Raw genomic sequence first — 21,317 nt, forward strand, 5'->3', positions numbered from 1 at the left:
TGCGGACGCAGGCTAAACTGTAGGGGATCTCGGAGCAGCAGTGGGCCCCAGAGGCGAGACGTGCAGGCCCACCGGTGTGTGGACACGCCCTGGCGTCCGCCAACCACTGCCCCATCTATGGGTTAAATAGTGTTTGTGGGCCTGGCTCGCAGGGTGTAGTGATGCGTCTAGTGCAGCATGCTAGAGAGACGTTGCATGTAGGGATGCATGTGACGCATAGCTCCTGCCGCTGACTGACCCAGCTGGGTAAAGGAAGCCGAGTGCGTAAGCCTTCCGAGGTCAGTACATAGCCTCTCCTTCACTAAGACCCCTCACCTTGCCTCCTCGTGGCAGCATACAGTATTTGGAGTCTCGCGACTTCAGGCTAAAAGGTAGGGGATCGACCCGCTGCCTTGCGGGTAAGTCCAGGAAGACAAGGGCTAGGGGAGCACACCCTGAGAGAAAAGCACCGTGATGGAGGCACACGTAGGCGGGCCACGACAGACTGAGGGTTCCGGCGGCCTCCTGCAGCTATGAAGAGGTGCTGGTTGTCCTGGGTTTCCCCCTTGCCACTAGGCTCCATCTCTTTGTGGCGAAGATAGTGCGGCTGGGAACTGTGCACCCCCAGAGGCACTTAAAACATATCACCGCACAGGTCTCTGCTTCTGACCTTGGTGGATCCAGAACAGCAATTGGATTCTGAAGCACAAAGTCTGACGGCGTCAGGATGTCTGATAACGGGGGAAGGTTAGAATGAACTGGGAGCTTCTAGTCAGATCCCTGCACGTCAGCGATACAGGGCTATAATGGTCGCTATCAGCTGGGAATTGAGTGGCAGCTGATTTCGGCAGACCCCTGTATGACTGAGCAGCCCTATTTAGGAGCCACACTGCTCACCCCAAAGTTGGGGGAAGGCCTAGAAAAGGTGGCCTAAACATTGCCCACTCTTCATACCCCGGGTAGGATACCGCACCTACCGGGACATTCCACTACCGCGGTCGAAAAACAAAAAATAAACAAGTTCCCCTGAAATTGGCTACATGGAACATTAAAACCCTCCTGGACAACAACCCTGACAGGCCGCAAAGAAGAACTGCGCTTGTTGCTGCTGAGCTCAGACGTTATGGTATTGACATCGCCGCCTTGAGTGAGACCAGACTTCTGGATGAGGGATCCCTAAAGGAAGAAGGCCAAGGTTATACATTTTTCTGGAAGGGTTACCCTACAGAAGGTCCGCATCACCATGGTGTTGGTTTGGCAATAAAAAACAGCCTGCTACCCAGTTTCACTGAAACACCTACCGGCATAAGTGAAAGACTCATGTCTGTCCGTATTCCCCTTGCAAAACACCGCTACGCAACTCTTCTCAGTGCCTATGCGCCAACTTTACCATCCGAGAATGAGGCAAAGGACCGTTTCTACCAGGAACTAGATGAGGCCCTACAGCGCATCCCTAGCAGTGACAAAATCCTCCTGCTTGGTGATTTTAATGCCAGGGTGGGGAAAAACCACCTCATATGGAAAGGAGTGATTGGGAAGCACGGTATCGGGAAGGTCAACAGCAATGGCATGAGGCTACTCAGTCTCTGTGCTGAGCATGACCTGACAATCACCAACACAATCTTCCAACAGAAAAATAAACACAAGGCTTCCTGGATGCACCCACGATCCAAGCAATGGCATCTGCTGGATTGCACATCACCCGTGCAATGCGAGGTGCTGACTGCTGGACTGACCACCGCATGATTATCTCCAAGTTGCGAGCGTCAGTACGTCCCCCTGTTCGTCTCCGAAAAATTGGAAAGAAGCGGTTGGACTGTGCCCGGCTTGAAGCAGACGAGGCCCGGAACAGCCTTCGATCCTCCATTGCAGGGAAGCTCCAGGAAATCGACCCCTTCCTGAGCCCTGAAGGCAGTGTTGATGACAACTGGACCTGCCTTAGCTCAAAGCTCTATGAGGCTGCAGCCGAGTCTATTGGCTACCGCCGTAGGAGGCATCAGGACTGGTTCGACGAAAATTCAGAATCCATCAGAACCAAACTGGACACCATGCACAAGGCCCATAACGCAGCCCTGAACAACCCTACATCCGTCAGGCTAAAGCAGCACTGGAGAACATCAAGGAAGGAGGTACAGTCTGTTCTACGAAAACTGAAAAATGACTGGTGGACTGACAAGGCTCAAGAAATTGAACATTTTGCAGTGAAGAACGACATGCACAACTTCTATAATGCTGTGAAAACCATCCATGGCCCCAGGAACTCCTCTCTCTCACCGGTGAAGTCGGCTGATGGCTCAACCCTCATAAAGGACCAGAAACAAGTTGTGGATAGATGGGCGGAACACTTCCAGACACTTTTAAACCAACCTGCCACCCCTGATCTGGCAGTGCTGGATGAGCTGCCCAGCTACCAAACTATTGAAGAACTGGATCTTCCACCAACCTTCTCTGAAGTCCTGGCTGCAATTAGGTCACTTAAGAACAACAAGACCCCTGGCCCGGATGGCATCCCTGCAGAGATCCTTAAACAGGGAGGCTATCTCTGTACCAGAGCAATTTTCCATTATATTGCTGATATATGGAAGCGCGGAGCAGTCCCCCAGCAATGGCGGGATGCAAATGTTGTGACCATATATAAAGGGAAGGGTGAGAAGTCTGTCTGTGGCAATAGTAGAGGAATATCCCTCCTGTCTGCTGCCGGCAAGGTTCTAGCCAAAGTGATGCTGTCAAGACTCATACAGAGCATAACGGAACACCTGTTGCCTGAGTCTCAATGTGGCTTCAGGAAAAATCGCAGCACTGTGGATATGATCTTCACAACACGCCAGCTACAAGAGAAGTGTCGGGAACAACATCAAGATCTATACATGGCGTTTGTGGACCTATCAAAGGCTTTTGATACGGTCAACAGAGACTTGCTCTGGGCGGTCCTTCTCAGGGTTGGTTGCCCGCGGAAGTTTGTAAACATCCTGCAAAGTTTCCACGAGGGGATGATGGCTCAGGTGACAACAGGAGGACATGAGTCTAGGCCTTTCAAGGTATCCACAGGTGTCAGACAGGGCTGTGTGCTTGCACCTGTACTATTCAACATCTTCCTCATGAGTGTCACCTGGCTACTGCACAAAGAAGTTGAGGGGAGCAGTGGTGTGCTGGTGGATTACAGGTTGGATGGAAGCTTATTTAACATCAGAAGGCTGCAGGCGGCTACCAAGGTCAAAACTGTGAACATCGTGGAATTACAGTATGCTGATGATTGTGCCTTCGTGGCACATACATCAGAGGCTTTGCAGGCGACGTTAACAGCTGCTGTGAAGGCCTATAGTAGACTGGGTCTCACTGTGAACACTGTAAAGACGGAAGTACTGTGCCAGTGGAACTCCCCTCCGCCAACTCGACCACCATCACCTGTCTTTAACATCGATGACAAGCCCCTAGCAATAGTCCCAGACTTCAAATATCTTGGGAGCATCCTCTCCGAAAACTGCAGCATGGACAATGATGTTCAAAATCGAATCAGGTCTGCCTCAGCCTCCTTTGGTAGACTGCGTAAGAGGGTGTATGTGAACAAAGACCTCAGCATACGTACCAAGGTGGCAGTCTACCAAGCCATCTGTGTCTCCACACTATTATATGGCTGTGAAGCTTGGACCCTGTATCGCCGCCACATCCAACAGCTGGAGAACTTTCACATCAAGTGTCTCCAGCGGATCCTTGGGCTGACATGGCGTGATCGTGTACCACACACGGAAGTCCTGAGTAAAACTGGTACCAAGAGCATGGAGGCCACTTTTCTCCAGTACCAACTGCGATGGGCCGGCCACACCATCAGAATGTCAGTTGATAGACTTCCGCGACAACTGCTGTATGGACAACTTCATCATGGCCAGAGATCTGCAGGTGGCCAAAAGCGGAGATATAAGGACCAACTGAAAATAACTCTCAAGAGGTGTGGAATACAGCACACACAGCTGGAAAGCTCTGCCTCAGATCGCCCTCTCTGGAGGCAACTCTGCCATGCAGGCCTTCAACATTTTGAAGAGGAGAGAAGCGCAGCGAGGGAAGGGAAACGCCAGAGGAGGAAGATGGGCCCTGCAGCCAAGACCACAACAAACACTAACTTCATATGCCCCCATTGCAATAGACCATGTGGCTCTCGTATTGGACTTTTTAGTCACCTCAAAACTCACCAATAGAAGAAGTGGAAGTCATCATCGGATACGATGGACTACCATAAGCAAGTAAGCAGGTGTATGTTATGTGGCCCTCAGTGAAAAGCAGTGTTTTTACAATGTGTGTGTTGCCAGGTGTGGTGTATGTTATGTGGCCCTCGGTAAAAGCAGTGTTTTTACAATGTGTGTGTTGCCAGGTGTGGTGTATGTTATGTGGCCCTCAGTGAAAAGCAGTGTTTTTACAATGTGTGTGTTGCCAGGTGTGGTGTATGTTATGTGGCCCTCGGTAAAAGCAGTGTTTTTACAATGTGTGTGTTGCCAGGTGTGGTGTATGTTATGTGGCCCTCAGTGAAAAGCAGTGTTTTTACAATGTGTGTGTTGCCAGGTGTGGTGTATGTTATGTGGCCCTCGGTAAAAGCAGTGTTTTTACAATGTGTGTGTTGCCAGGTGTGGTGTATGTTATGTGGCCCTCAGTGAAAAGCAGTGTTTTTACAATGTGTGTGTTGCCAGGTGTGGTGTATGTTATGTGGCCCTCGGTAAAAGCAGTGTTTTTACAATGTGTGTGTTGCCAGGTGTGGTGTATGTTATGTGGCCCTCAGTGAAAAGCAGTGTTTTTACAATGTGTGTGTTGCCAGGTGTGGTGTATCATCATCATCATGGTATGTGGCCCTCAGTGAAAAGCAGTGTTTTTACAATGTGTGTGTTGCCAGGTGTGGTGTATGTTATGTGGCCCTCAATGAAAAGCAGTGTTTTTACAATGTGTGTGTTGCCAGGTGTGGTGTATGTTATGTGGCCCTCAATGAAAAGCAGTGTTTTTACAATGTGTGTGTTGCCAGGTGTGGTGTATGTTATGTGGCCCTCAGTGAAAAGCAGTGTTTTTACAATGCGTGTGTTGCCAGGTGTGGTGTATGTTATGTGGCCCTCAGTGAAAAGCAGTGTTTTTACAATGTGTGTGTTGCCAGGTGTGGTGTATGTTATGTGGCCCTCAGTGAAAAGCAGTGTGTGTTGCCAGGTGTGGTGTATGTAATGTGGCCCTCAGTGAAAAGCAGTGTGTGTTGCCAGGTGTGGTGTATGTTATGTGGCCCTCAGTAAAAAGCAGTGTTCTTACAATGTGTGTGTTGCCAGGAGTGATGTATTTTTATGTGGCCCTCAGTGAAAAGCAGTGTTCTTACGATGTGTGCGTTGCCAGGTGTGGTGTATGTTATGTGGCCCTCAGTGAAAAGCTGTGCTTTTACAACATGTGTGTTGCCAGGTGTGGTTGCCAGGTGTGGTGTATGTTATGGGGCTCTCAGTGAAAAGCAGTGTTCTCACAATGTGTGTGTTGCCAGGTGTGGTGTATGTTATGTGGCCCTCAGTGAAAAGCAGTGTTTTTACAATGTGTGTGTTGCCAGGTGTGGTGTATGTTATGTGGCCCTCAGTGAAAAGCAGTGTTTTTACAATGTGTGTGTTGCCAGGTGTGGTGTATGTTATGTGGCCCTCAGTGAAAAGCAGTGTTTTTACAATGTGTGTGTTGCCAGGTGTGGTGTATGTTATGTGGCCCTCAGTGAAAAGCAGTATTCTTACAATGTGTGTGTTGCCAGGTGTGGTGTATGTTATGTGGCCCTCAGTGAAAAGCAGTGTGTGTTGCCAGGTGTGGTGTATGTAATGTGGCCCTCAGTGAAAAGCAGTGTGTGTTGCCAGGTGTGGTGTATGTTATGTGGCCCTCAGTAAAAAGCAGTGTTCTTACAATGTGTGTGTTGCCAGGAGTGATGTATGTTATGTGGCCCTCAGTGAAAAGCAGTGTTCTTACGATGTGTGCGTTGCCAGGTGTGGTGTATGTTATGTGGCCCTCAGTGAAAAGCTGTGCTTTTACAACATGTGTGTTGCCAGGTGTGGTGTACGTTATGGGGCTCTCAGTGAAAAGCAGTGTTCTCACAATGTGTGTGTTGCCAGGTGTGGTGTATGTTATGCGGCCCTCAGTGAAAAGCAGTGTTTTTACAATGTGTGTGTTGCCAGGTGTGGTGTATGTTATGTGGCCCTCAGTGAAAAGCAGTGTTTTTACAATGTGTGTGTTGCCAGGTGAGGTGTATGTTATGTGGCCCTCAGTGAAAAGCAGTGTTTTTACAATGTGTGTGTTGCCAGGTGTGGTGTATGTTATGTGGCCCTCAGTGAAAAGCAGTGTGTGTTGCCAGGTGTGGTGTATGTAATGTGGCCCTCAGTGAAAAGCAGTGTGTGTTGCCAGGTGTGGTGTATGTTATGTGGCCCTCAGTGAAAAGCAGTGTTCTTACGATGTGTGCGTTGCCAGGTGTGGTGTATGTTATGTGGCCCTCAGTGAAAAGCTGTGCTTTTACAACATGTGTGTTGCCAGGTGTGGTGTATGTTATGGGGCTCTCAGTGAAAAGCAGTGTTCTTACAATGTGTGTGTTGCCAGGTGTGGTGTATGTTGTTACGTGTCTGTCAGTGAAAAGCAGTCTGTGTTGCCAGGTGTGGTGTATGTTGTTACGTGTCTGTCAGTGAAAAGCAGTGTGTGTTGCCAGGTGTGGTGTATGTTATGTGGCCCTCAGTGAAAAGCAGTGCGTGTTGCCAGGTGTGGTGTATGTTATGTGGCCCTCGGTGAAAAGCAGTGTTTTTACAATGTGTGTGTTGCCAGGTGTGGTGTATGTTATGTGGCCCTCAGTGAAAAGCAGTGTGTGTTGCCAGGTGTGGTGTATGTAATGTGGCCCTCAGTGAAAAGCAGTGTGTGTTGCCAGGTGTGGTGTATGTTATGTGGCCCTCAGTAAAAAGCAGTGTTCTTACAATGTGTGTGTTGCCAGGAGTGATGTATTTTTATGTGGCCCTCAGTGAAAAGCAGTGTTCTTACGATGTGTGCGTTGCCAGGTGTGGTGTATGTTATGTGGCCCTCAGTGAAAAGCTGTGCTTTTACAACATGTGTGTTGCCAGGTGTGGTTGCCAGGTGTGGTGTATGTTATGGGGCTCTCAGTGAAAAGCAGTGTTCTCACAATGTGTGTGTTGCCAGGTGTGGTGTATGTTATGTGGCCCTCAGTGAAAAGCAGTGTTTTTACAATGTGTGTGTTGCCAGGTGTGGTGTATGTTATGTGGCCCTCAGTGAAAAGCAGTGTTTTTACAATGTGTGTGTTGCCAGGTGTGGTGTATGTTATGTGGCCCTCAGTGAAAAGCAGTGTTTTTACAATGTGTGTGTTGCCAGGTGTGGTGTATGTTATGTGGCCCTCAGTGAAAAGCAGTATTCTTACAATGTGTGTGTTGCCAGGTGTGGTGTATGTTATGTGGCCCTCAGTGAAAAGCAGTGTGTGTTGCCAGGTGTGGTGTATGTAATGTGGCCCTCAGTGAAAAGCAGTGTGTGTTGCCAGGTGTGGTGTATGTTATGTGGCCCTCAGTAAAAAGCAGTGTTCTTACAATGTGTGTGTTGCCAGGAGTGATGTATGTTATGTGGCCCTCAGTGAAAAGCAGTGTTCTTACGATGTGTGCGTTGCCAGGTGTGGTGTATGTTATGTGGCCCTCAGTGAAAAGCTGTGCTTTTACAACATGTGTGTTGCCAGGTGTGGTGTACGTTATGGGGCTCTCAGTGAAAAGCAGTGTTCTCACAATGTGTGTGTTGCCAGGTGTGGTGTATGTTATGCGGCCCTCAGTGAAAAGCAGTGTTTTTACAATGTGTGTGTTGCCAGGTGTGGTGTATGTTATGTGGCCCTCAGTGAAAAGCAGTGTTTTTACAATGTGTGTGTTGCCAGGTGAGGTGTATGTTATGTGGCCCTCAGTGAAAAGCAGTGTTTTTACAATGTGTGTGTTGCCAGGTGTGGTGTATGTTATGTGGCCCTCAGTGAAAAGCAGTGTGTGTTGCCAGGTGTGGTGTATGTAATGTGGCCCTCAGTGAAAAGCAGTGTGTGTTGCCAGGTGTGGTGTATGTTATGTGGCCCTCAGTGAAAAGCAGTGTTCTTACGATGTGTGCGTTGCCAGGTGTGGTGTATGTTATGTGGCCCTCAGTGAAAAGCTGTGCTTTTACAACATGTGTGTTGCCAGGTGTGGTGTATGTTATGGGGCTCTCAGTGAAAAGCAGTGTTCTTACAATGTGTGTGTTGCCAGGTGTGGTGTATGTTGTTACGTGTCTGTCAGTGAAAAGCAGTCTGTGTTGCCAGGTGTGGTGTATGTTGTTACGTGTCTGTCAGTGAAAAGCAGTGTGTGTTGCCAGGTGTGGTGTATGTTATGTGGCCCTCAGTGAAAAGCAGTGCGTGTTGCCAGGTGTGGTGTATGTTATGTGGCCCTCGGTGAAAAGCAGTGTTTTTACAATGTGTGTGTTGCCAGGTGTGGTGTATGTTATGTGGCCCTCAGTGAAAAGCAGTGTGTGTTGCCAGGTCTGGTGTATGTTGTTACGTGTCTGTCAGTGAGAAGCAGTGTCCTTACAATGTGTGTGTTGCCAGGTGTGGTGTATGTTATGTGGCCCTCAGTGAAAAGCAGTGCGTGTTGCCAGGTGTGGTGTATGTTGTTACGTGTCTGTCAGTGAAAAGCAGTGTGTGTTGCCAGGTGTGGTGTATGTTGTTACGTGTCTGTCAGTGAAAAGCAGTGTGCGTTGCCAGGTGTGGTGTATGTTGTTACGTGTCTGTCAGTGAAAAGCAGTGTGTGTTGCCAGGTGTGGTGTATGTTATGTGGCCCTCAGTGAAAAGCAGTGTGTGTTGCCAGGTGTGGTGTATGTTATGTGGCCCTCAGTGAAAAGCAGTGTGTGTTGCCAGGTGTGGTGTATGTTATGTGGCCCTCAGTGAAAAGCAGTGTTTTACAATGTGTGTGTTGCCAGGTGTGGTGTATGTTATGTGGCTCTCAGTGAAAAGCAATGTTTTTACAATGTGTGTGTTGCCAGGTGTGGTGTATGGTATGTGGCCCTCAGTGAAAAGCAGTGTTTTTACAATGTGTGTGTTGCCAGGTGTGGTGTATGTTATGTGGCCCTCAGTGAAAAGCAGTGTGTGTTGCCAGGTGTGGTGTATGTTATGTGGCCCTCAGTGAAAAGCAGTGTGTGTTGCCAGGTGTGGTGTATGTTGTTACGTGTCTGTCAGTGAAAAGCAGTGTGTGTTGCCAGGTGTGGTGTATGTTGTTACGTGTCTGTCAGTGAAAAGCAGTCTGTGTTGCCAGGTGTGGTGTATGTTGTTACGTGTCTGTCAGTGAAAAGCAGTGTGTGTTGCCAGGTGTGGTGTATGTTATGTGGCCCTCAGTGAAAAGCAGTGTGTGTTGCCAGGTGTGGTGTATGTTGTTACGTGTCTGTCAGTGAAAAGCAGTCTGTGTTGCCAGGTGTGGTGTATGTTGTTACGTGTCCGTCAGTGAAAAGCAGTGTGTGTTGCCAGGTGTGGTGTATGTTGTTACGTGTCTGTCAGTGAAAAGCAGTCTGTGTTGCCAGGTGTGGTGTATGTTGTTACGTGTCTGTCAGTGAAAAGCAGTCTGTGTTGCCAGGTGTGGTGTATGTTGTTACGTGTCTGTCAGTGAAAAGCAGTGTGTGTTGCCAGGTGTGGTGTATGTTGTTACGTGTCTGTCAGTGAAAAGCAGTCTGTGTTGCCAGGTGTGGTGTATGTTGTTACGTGTCTGTCAGTGAAAAGCAGTCTGTGTTGCCAGGTGTGGTGTATGTTGTTACGTGTCTGTCAGTGAAAAGCAGTGTGTGTTGCCAGGTGTGGTGTATGTTGTTACGTGTCTGTCAGTGAAAAGCAGTCTGTGTTGCCAGGTGTGGTGTATGTTGTTACGTGTCTGTCAGTGAAAAGCAGTGTGTGTTGCCAGGTGTGGTGTATGTTATGTGGCCCTCAGTGAAAAGCAGTGTGTGTTGCCAGGTGTGGTGTATGTTGTTACGTGTCTGTCAGTGAAAAGCAGTCTGTGTTGCCAGGTGTGGTGTATGTTGTTACGTGTCTGTCAGTGAAAAGCAGTGTGTGTTGCCAGGTGTGGTGTATGTTGTTACGTGTCTGTCAGTGAAAAGCAGTCTGTGTTGCCAGGTGTGGTGTATGTTGTTACGTGTCTGTCAGTGAAAAGCAGTCTGTGTTGCCAGGTGTGGTGTATGTTGTTACGTGTCTGTCAGTGAAAAGCAGTGTGTGTTGCCAGGTGTGGTGTATGTTGTTACGTGTCTGTCAGTGAAAAGCAGTCTGTGTTGCCAGGTGTGGTGTATGTTGTTACATGTCTGTCAGTGAAAAGCAGTCTGTGTTGCCAGGTGTGGTGTATGTTGTTACGTGTCTGTCAGTGAAAAGCAGTGTGTGTTGCCAGGTGTGGTGTATGTTGTTACGTGTCTGTCAGTGAAAAGCAGTCTGTGTTGCCAGGTGTGGTGTATGTTGTTACGTGTCTGTCAGTGAAAAGCAGTCTGTGTTGCCAGGTGTGGTGTATGTTGTTACGTGTCTGTCAGTGAAAAGCAGTGTGTGTTGCCAGGTGTGGTGTATGTTGTTACGTGTCTGTCAGTGAAAAGCAGTCTGTGTTGCCAGGTGTGGTGTATGTTGTTACGTGTCTGTCAGTGAAAAGCAGTCTGTGTTGCCAGGTGTGGTGTATGTTGTTACGTGTCTGTCAGTGAAAAGCAGTGTGTGTTGCCAGGTGTGGTGTATGTTGTTACGTGTCTGTCAGTGAAAAGCAGTGTGTGTTGCCAGGTGTGGTGTATGTTGTTACGTGTCTGTCAGTGAAAAGCAGTCTGTGTTGCCAGGTGTGGTGTATGTTGTTACGTGTCTGTCAGTGAAAAGCAGTGTGTGTTGCCAGGTGTGGTGTATGTTGTTACGTGTCTGTCAGTGAAAAGCAGTCTGTGTTGCCAGGTGTGGTGTATGTTGTTACGTGTCTGTCAGTGAAAAGCAGTCTGTGTTGCCAGGTGTGGTGTATGTTGTTACGTGTCTGTCAGTGAAAAGCAGTGTGTGTTGCCAGGTGTGGTGTATGTTGTTACGTGTCTGTCAGTGAAAAGCAGTCTGTGTTGCCAGGTGTGGTGTATGTTGTTACGTGTCTGTCAGTGAAAAGCAGTCTGTGTTGCCAGGTGTGGTGTATGTTGTTACGTGTCTGTCAGTGAAAAGCAGTGTGTGTTGCCAGGTGTGGTGTATGTTGTTACGTGTCTGTCAGTGAAAAGCAGTCTGTGTTGCCAGGTGTGGTGTCAGACCACCTCAGACAAGCGCAGGTGAAGGTGATCTCTCAGTCTGACTGCTCCCACCCGAGTGTATACGGCTTGCACTTGACATCTCGGATGATCTGTGCCGGTTCCTTGGAGGGTGGAGTGGATTCCTGCCAGGTCAGAGGATGCACATGCTGTGATAAAAGAAAAAAACAAAGTAATTACAGGTGTGTTGTCGTCAGGGCGACAGCGGGGGTCCTTTGGTGTGCAGGACGAGCGCGGGGCTCTGGAGGTTGGCGGGGGTGGTGAGCTGGGGCGAGGGCTGCGGGCGGAGCAACAAGCCCGGCGTCTACAGCCGAGTCAGCCGCCTGATTGGCTGGGTGACCCAACACTTGCAGGTGCTGCTCAGCCGCCATTTTTATTTCTACTTCCTGCCGTAAAACAAGGAGTAACGATTCCTTTCAATTCCATTCCAGTCATAATTTGACGTTGCAGACACGATTCAGGGACTATAGTAACTTTTTAGCAAAATAAATATAACAAGAGGAGACATTTTCTGTATTCAAGCACTTTTCCATAAAAGTACAAAAACTAACATTTGAACAGTAGATTTACCTGTTTCTTCTACTGCAGTTTTTACATTAAGTAATCAATAAATGACTTTAAAAATTAAGTGTAACCAAATCTCCTCAGGTTAAATAAACAGTGGTTTGATCTGCCACTGCTCTTATTTTATTAAACAGCTACCGTAGGAGGGAAAATTCACAACAAATACAAATGCCACACCACAACAGCATAAAACCACAACACAACAACCATTAGCCAAAACAACTATAAGCCACAACACAACAACGTAAAGCCATAACACAACAACTATAGACCATAACACAACAATTATAATCCATAACAACAACGTGAAGCCACAACTCAACAATTATGAGCCACAACACAACAACATAAAGCCACAACACAACAACTATAAACCACAACACATCTATAATCCATAACAAAATGACATAAAGCCACAACACAACAACATAAAGCCACAACACAACAATTATAATCCATGACACAACAGTTACAAGCCATAACACAACATAAAGCCACAACAACTATGAACCACAACACAATGATTATATAATCCATAACCCAACAATTATAAGCCACAACACAACAATTATAAAACACAAGACAACAACTATAAGCCAAAACACAACAACATAAAGCCACAACACTATCCATAACACAAAAATTATAATCCATAACACAAAAATTATAACCCATGACAACAATTATAATCATAGTACAACAATTATAAGACACAACACGTATGAGCCACAACAACAATTATGAGCCACAACTCAGCAACTATAAACCATAACACAACAACTATCATCCAAATCAAAACAACATAAAACCATAAAACAACAACATAAAGCCACAACACAACAACTATAAGTCACCACACAACAACTATAAGCCACAACACAAGGCCTATAAACCATAACACAACTATAAGCCACAACACAATAACTATAAACCATAACACAACAACTATAAGCCACAACACAAGGCCTAAAAACCATAACACAACTATAAGCCACAACACAATAACTATAAACCATAACACAACTCTAATCCATAACACAACAATTATAATCCATAACAATAATTATAATCATAACAATTATAAGACACAACACAATAAATATGAGCCACAACAACAATTATAAGACACAACACAATAAGTATGAGCCACAACAACAATTATAAGACACAACACAACAAGTATGAGCCACAACAACAATTATAAGACACAACACAACAAGTATGAGCCACAACAACAATTATGAGCCACAACTCAGCAACTATAAACCATAACACAACAACTATCATCCAAATCAAAACAACATAAAACCATAAAACAATAACATAAAGCCACAACACAACAACTATAAGTCACCACACAACAACTATAAGCCACAACACAAAGCCTATAAACCATAACACAACTATAAGCCACAACACAATAACTATAAACCATAACACAACAACTATAAGCCACAACACAAGCCCTATAAACCATAACACTACTATAAGCCACAACACAATAACTATAAACCATAACACAACAACTATAAGCCACAACACAAGGCCTAAAAACCCTAACACAACTATAAGCCACAACACAATAACTATAAACCATAACACAACTATAATCCATAACACAACAATTATAATCCATAACAATAATTATAATCATAACAATTATAAGACACAACACAATAAATATGAGCCACAACAACAATTATAAGACACAACACAACAAGTATGAGCCACAACAACAATTATAAGACACAACACAACAAGTATGAGCCACAACAACAATTATGAGCCACAACTCAGCAACTATAAACCATAACACAACAACTATCATCCAAATCAAAACAACATAAAACCATAAAACAACAACATAAAGCCACAATACAACAACTATAAATCACCACACAACAACTATAAGCCACAACACAAGGCCTATAAACCATTACACAACTATAAGCCAAAACACAATAACTATAAACCATAACACAACAACTATAAACCACAACACAAGGCCTAAAAACCATAACACAACTATAAGCCACAACACAATGACTATAAACCATAACACAACAACTATAATCCATAACACAACAATTATAATCCATAACAATTATAATCATAACAATTATTATCATAACACAACAATTATAAGACACAACACAATAATTATAAGCCACAACAAAACAACTATAAGCCATAACACAGCAACTATAATCCATAACAAAACAACATAAAGCCACAACAGAACAACTATAAGCCACAACACAACAACTATAAACCACAACACAACGCCTATAAACCATAACACAACACTTATAAATCATAACACAACGCCTATAAATCATAACACAACGCCTATAAACCATAACACAACAACTATAATCCATAACAAAACAACATAAAGCCACAACACAATAACATAAAGTCACAACACAACAACTATAAGCCACAACACAATCACTATAGACCATAACACAACAACTATAATCCATTACCCAACAATTATAATCCATAACACAACAATATAAAGCCACAACACATCAACATAAAGCCACAACACAACAACATAAAGCCACAACACAACAACATAAAGCCACAACAATTATAATCCATATCACAACATAAAGCCACAACACAACAATTATAATCCATATCACAACAACATAAAGCCATAACACAACAACCTAAAACCACAATACAACAATAATAATCCACATCACAACAAAAAGCCACAACACAACAATTATAATCCATATCACAACACAACAATTATAACCCACAACACAACAACATAAAGCCACAACACAACAAAGACGGAACACAAGTGACAGGGACAGGTTTCGGTGATGGACCGAGGTGGAAAGTTAAAAAGTGTGTAATTAAGGAAGTTGGAAAAGTAAGTGAAGTGTGACCACTTTTTCATCCATTAAACAACTTTTGTACCTTTTCAACAATCCATCCATTTTCTACCGCTTGTCCCTTTTGGGTGTCGCGGGGGGTGCTGGAGCCTGTCCTATGTTCTATACACCTTTTCCAACTTGTCCGCTGTCACTTCCGTTTTGTCCGTCGTGTTCTTTGCGGCTCAAAGTTGTGTTGTGGCTTCATATTGTTGCCGTTTGTATTTGTTGTGACCTTTCTCAGCCACCGTAGGTAGCCGCCATTTTTGTTTTGATGAGAGACGGCAATTGGAACGTCCTCGTCGTTAAAAGTCCTTCTTAAATCCAATAATTTCCTTTTTTCTAGTCTGTATAAAATCGATATATTTCTTTACCTATCTTCCAGAGGGCAAACTTGCCGAGCACATCAATGAATCGTTACACTCCAACTAAAAACTAGATTTTTTTGTCTCAATGTGATATTTATTTAGACACAAATGTTTTCACAGACATGTTGTTGTTTAATATTACACGCGCTTTTGCTACTCTACTCATCGGTAAGTGTGACCTAGCCATAAAATGTTTGTTTGTCCCCCCAGCAAGACGACATGGACCACTTCAAAGAGTTCACAACGGTTGTGACGGACACCTCCTCACAACCCAACTGAGACCCACAAAGCCCCCACAAGATTAGACACCAAATAATGTGCACCGATGAAAAACTACTGTACGGTAATCAACAGAGGTGGGACCAAGTCATTGCTTTGCAAGTCACAAGTAAGTCTCAAGTCTTTGCCCTCAAGTCCCGAGTCAAGACAGGCAAGTCCCGAGTCAAGTCCAAAGTCAAGACTGGAAAGTCTCAAGTCAAGTCCCAAGTCCTGCATTTTGAATTTCGAGTCCTTTCAAGTCCTTTTAACCACAGACTAATATATTAACACAGATTGTGTATGCTTTTAAAACGCTGTATTTATTTATTAAAACAAGTGCATTTGAAATTGCAGGGAAAAAAATAGTGCTGACATTGCACTTCATAATAGCACTATTAACCAGTCATTTTAAACATTTAACTCATTCCTTTACAGAATAAACACATTTGAAAAAACAAGTGCAACTGTACTTATTTGCACAAAAGTGTTAAGTGACCAGACGTCCGAGATCAAAACTGGGAATATAAGCCCAGAGAAAGGGGGAAAAATAGGTCAGCTATTTTTAAATTGAAGAAACAATATGGTTAGGTTATATATACATGCGTATATCCTACATAAACAATGTATGAATACATTAGATATCTATATATCTTATAGACTGTATCTCTGTTGCTGCAGCAGCAGAGAGTTTATTCTGTCTTGACACTTTGTATTGATATTTTGTATTACATTCTTCCCTTAAATGATCATGTTTACAGTCATTGTTTTATATGTATTTTTTATGTATGTCGCTTTGGATAAAAGCGTCTGCCAAATACTTCAACATAAACATATATAAACACCTGAAAGTCTTTATATCAGCTAAAACCACCAATCTGTTTCACTGGATTCAGAATAAAACCAAATTCTGTCTTACCCAACAATGTTAGTATTTGAATATTGTTACTTGAAGACTTATTCCTGGTTAGAATTATACTGTTAAGAAAGTATTGTCTTATATTTTGCCTAAAATGAGAATGCATCATAATCAGTGGCGGCTGGTGAATTTTGTTTTAGGTGGGGCTGAAAGTTTGTAAACCAAACCCCTGTAGGGGCGTCATCCTCCCCCAGAAGATTTCTTTGTGATTTTCACATACAAATATTAAAGATCTTTGCTCCTTCTCAACTCTGTGGTAATATTATTTTCATAAAATACAACCAATAGTACATTAATGTTAAATCTTACTTGTGAAAAGTAATCACCCGATTCCTATTTTCAACAGTCCGCTCATTTGAGTAGGAAAACGCTGAACACCATCTTTGTTTTCTACCTGTCAACTGTCAGTTTAGGCTGCTCGCCGGCTCCTCATCACCACTTCAAGATGGCGGCCAAATTGCTCGTGTCACAGCAGCCAATGCTGCGTCTACTTATAAGATGTCTATGGTTATAACGTCATTGCAAACACGGCAATATGTTGCGTCCACTGCAGTTCGCTACCTTATTCATACTTTTTTTACATTTTTTTTAAACAGGGCTGCATGAGGTACCTACACATAACGTTACGTTAGTCAATGTATCACACACAGTAATGTAATGTTAGACGGCGGTCAGCAGCACCGCGTATTTTAGCCACCTACAAAAACACAAACATAGTCAAATAAAGGTCAGTTAAAGGCCTACTGAAATGAATTTTTTTTATTTAAACGGGGATAGCAGATCTATTCTATGTGTCATACTTGATCATTTCGCGATATTGCCATATTTTTGCTGAAAGGATTTAGTATAGAACAACGACGATAAAGATTGCAACTTTTGGTATCTGATAAAAAAAAGGCTTGCACCTACCGGAAGTAGCGTGACGTAGTCAGTTGAACATATACGCAAAGTTCCCTATTGTTTACAATGATGGCCGCATGAAGTGAGAGAGATTCGGACCGAGAAAGCGACAATTTCCCCATTAATTTGAGCGAGGATGAAAGATTTGTGGATGAGTAAAGTGCAAGTGAAGGACTAGTGGGGAGTTGAAGCTATTCAGATAGGGAAGATGCTGTGAGAGCCGGGGGTGACCTGATATTCAGCTGGGAATGACTACAACAGTAAATAAACACAAGACATATATATACTCTATTAGCCACAACACAACCAGGCTTATATTTAATATGCCACAAATTAATCCTGCATAAAAACACCTGCGTGTTTGTTATGCTAGCTCCTAGCTCCTCTGCTAGCTCCTAGCTCCATAGAACACGCCAATACAATTCAAACACCTGATCAACACACACAATCACTCAGCCCAAAAGACCGTTTACCTAACCCAAGGTTCATAAAGCTTATATATTTTTAAAAAGTTACGTACGTGACGCGCACATACGGTCAAGTTATCGAATGTTTAGCAGCCAAGGCTGCATACTCACGGTACCTGATATTCAGCTGGGAATGACTACAACAGTAAATAAACACAAGACATATATATACTCTATTAGCCACAACACAACCAGGCTTATATTTAATATGCCACAAATTAATCCTGCATAATAACACCTGCGTGTTTGTTATGCTAGCTCCTAGCTCCTCTGCTAGCTCCTAGCTCCATAGAACACGCCAATACAATTCAAACACCTGATCAACACACACAATCACTCAGCCCAAAAGACCGTTCACCTAACCCAAGGTTCATAAAGCTTATATATTTTTAAAAAGTTACGTACGTGACGCGCACTTACGGTACGGTACGTGTTATGCTAGCTCCTAGCTCCTCTGCTAGCTCCTAGCTCCATAGAACACGCCAATACAATTCAAACACATGATCAACACACACAATCACTCAGCCCAAAAGACCGTTCACCTAACCCAAGGTTCATAAAGCTTATATATTTTAAAAAAGTTACGTACATACGCAAAAAAAAGCCAAAGCTGCATACTCACAGTAGCACGTCTGCGTCTTTGTCATCCAAATCAAAGTAATCCCGGTAAGAGTCTGTGTTGTCCCAGTTCTCTACAGGCGTCTGTGTATCCAAGTCAAATGTCCTCCTGGTTAGAGTCTCTGTTATCCGAGTTCTTCCATCTTGACTGCATCTTTCGGGAATGTAAACAAAGAAGCGCCGGCTGTGTACTGTTGTGGCTGACTACGTTCGAAAAATACGTCCATTTCGCACCGACAACTTTCTTCTTTGCTTGCTTGGCTTCCTTCTCCATAATGCAATGAACATGATTGAAACAGATTCACGAACACAGATGTCCAGAATACTGTGGAATTATGAAATGAAAACAGAGCTTTTTCGTATCGGCTTCAATGTGGAAGGCATACCCGTGTTCGCCGGGCTACGTCACGCGCATACGTCATCCGCAGAGGCGTTTCGAACCGGAAGTTTAGCGGCAAATTTAAAATGTCACTTTATAAGTTAACCCGGCCGTATTGGCATGTGTTATAATGTTAAGATTTCATCATTGATATATAAACTATCAGACTGCGTGGTCGGTAGTAGTGGGTTTCAGTAGGCCTTTAAAATGTATACTATATTAAGAATATGTGTACATATTGCATAGAGCCCTGACATCTAAAAAGTACAACTCTGTTCATTGTTTTGTTCATGTTTTTGTTATGTTTTTCATGTGTACGCACACATAAACACACATACAGTATGAGATGAGATCAATGAGATAAGGTAAGAACAGAATAGAAACTGCTGTGGAACTAGTTACAATGCAATATGCCATGGAAATACAATAGCGTATAAGAATATTATATTACTGTTAAGCAAACTATGAATAATAAAACATGTGTCCGTTATCATAGCTACACGTATGACAAAAAAGTGCGTGAAAATCAGTGGTATTCAGTGAGGTAAGATGAATTAAATGCGCTGACAGTTCATTGCTCCTGCCAAATGAATTGGACTAGTGGAGCGGATCACCACTCCAAGATGGCGGCCCCGCGTCTCGTCTGCGCCTGTAGGCAGTAGCGCGCCATGCTGCGTACCCTTATAAGATGTCTATGGTTATGACGTTAGCAGTGAGTTTACAGCCTCACTGATTTAACTACACAGCAAATAAAAGTCACGTTACTTAGCCAATAAACGTTAGCTTACATTCAAAACTTACCCTTCTTTGTGCATCTTCAAATGTCGAACGAAGTTGGAAGTTGTTACGTCTCGTCTATAATATTCGAACTGCATGATTTGCGTAGGGCAATTCGTTTTTTGTTGACCGAGTCGTAGTTTTAATACCCGAACGAAATTAACTTTGGCATAATTGTTTCTCACTGGCGCATTGTTTGACAATTCTTCTTCATTGGTTGTCCTGCAATTTGATTGGATGAGAGCTGTGGGACGAAAACAGCGTAGATCTTATTTGATTGGCTGTTGTACTGAGAGCACACCAGCTGACAGGAACAACACGCTGATAGACACAGACGAAGAAAATGAAAAATACGGAGCGGCGCGCTCCCAAATAACTTTTTAATCTTTGGGTTTTGGGGTAAGTAGCAAGTCATGTCAAGTCAAAAGCCTCAAGTCCAAGTGAAGTCACAAGTCATTGATGTTAAAGTCTAAGTCGAGTTGCAAGTCTCTTTACATTTTGTCAAGTCGAGTCCAAAGTCATCAAATTCATGACTCGAGTCTGACTCGAGTCCAAGTCATGTGACTCGAGTCTGACTCGAGTCCAAGTCATGTGACTCGAGTCCACACCTGTGGTATATATATATATATATATATATATATATATATATATATATATATATATATATATACATATATATATATATATATATATATATATATATATATATATATATATATATATATATATATATATATATATATATATATATATATATATATATATATATACATATATATATATATATATATATATATATATATATATATACACTACCGTTCAAAAGTTTGGGGTCACCCAAACAATTTTGTGGAATAGCTTTCATTTCTAAGAACAAGAATAGACTGTCGAGTTTCAGATGAAAGTTCTCTTTTTCTGGACATTTTGAGCGTTTAATTGACCCCACAAATGTGATGCTCCAGAAACTCAATCTGCTCAAAGGAAAGTCAGTTTTGTAGCTTCTGTAATGAGCTAAACTGTTTTCAGATGTGTGAACATGATTGCACAAGGGTTTTCTAATCATCAATTAGCCTTCTGAGCCAATGAGCAAACACATTGTACCATTAGAACACTGGAGTGATAGTTGCTGGAAATGGGCCTCTATACACCTATGTAGATATTGCACCAAAAACCAGACATTTGCAGCTATAATAGTCATTTACCACATTAGCAATGTATAGAGTGTATTTCTTTAAAGTTAAGACTAGTTTAAAGTTATCTTCATTGAAAAGTACAGTGCTTTTCCTTCAAAAATAAGTACATTTCAATGTGACCCCAAACTTTTGAACGGTAGTGTATATATCAATCAATCAATCAATGTTTATTTATATAGCCCTAAATCACAAGTGTCTCAAAGGGCTGTACAAGCCACAACGACATCCTCGGTACAGAGCCCACATACGGGCAAGGAAAACTCACGCCAGTGGGACGTCAATGTGAATGACTATGAGAAACCTTGGAGAGGACCGCATATGTGGGTAACCCCCCTAGGGGGGACCGAAAGCAATGGATGTCGAGTGGGTCTCCATAATATTGTGAAAGTCCAGTCCGCAGTGGATCCAACACATCAGCGAAAGTCCAGTCCATAGTGGGGCCAGCAGGAACCATCCCGAGCGGAGACGGGTCAGCGTAGAGATGTCCCCAACCGATGCACAGGCTAGCGGTCCACCCCGGGTCCCGACTCTGGACAACCAGCACTTCATCCGTGGCCACCGGACCTGTGCAACTCCCCTTCCATAAGGGAGAGGGAAGCAGAGGAGAAAAGAAAAGAAAAGAAACGGCAGATCAACTGGTCTAAACAGGGAGTCTATTTAAAGGCTAGAGTATACAAATGAGTTTTAAGATGAGACTTAAATGCTTCTACTGAGGTAGCATCTCTAACTTTTACCGGGAGGGCATTCCATAGTATTG

At 43.5% G+C, this 21,317-nt stretch overlaps 1 protein-coding gene across 1 annotated transcript; it reads left to right on the top strand.

The window, feature by feature from the left end:
* The first annotated feature begins 1,721 nt into the window (after window positions 1-1,721).
* On the top strand, window positions 1,722-11,453 carry LOC133635724 (uncharacterized). Its single transcript, XM_062028972.1, has 3 exons — window positions 1,722-4,217; window positions 11,219-11,361; window positions 11,427-11,453. The coding sequence occupies exon 1, from the start codon at window positions 1,722-1,724 to the stop codon at window positions 4,170-4,172; it is 2,451 nt and encodes an 816-aa protein (XP_061884956.1). The 3' UTR covers window positions 4,173-4,217; window positions 11,219-11,361; window positions 11,427-11,453.
* Window positions 11,454-21,317: the final 9,864 nt, after the last annotated feature.

Source organism: Entelurus aequoreus, linkage group LG20, assembly GCF_033978785.1.
Source record: "Entelurus aequoreus isolate RoL-2023_Sb linkage group LG20, RoL_Eaeq_v1.1, whole genome shotgun sequence".
In the NCBI taxonomy this organism is placed as follows: Eukaryota; Metazoa; Chordata; class Actinopteri; order Syngnathiformes; family Syngnathidae; genus Entelurus; species Entelurus aequoreus.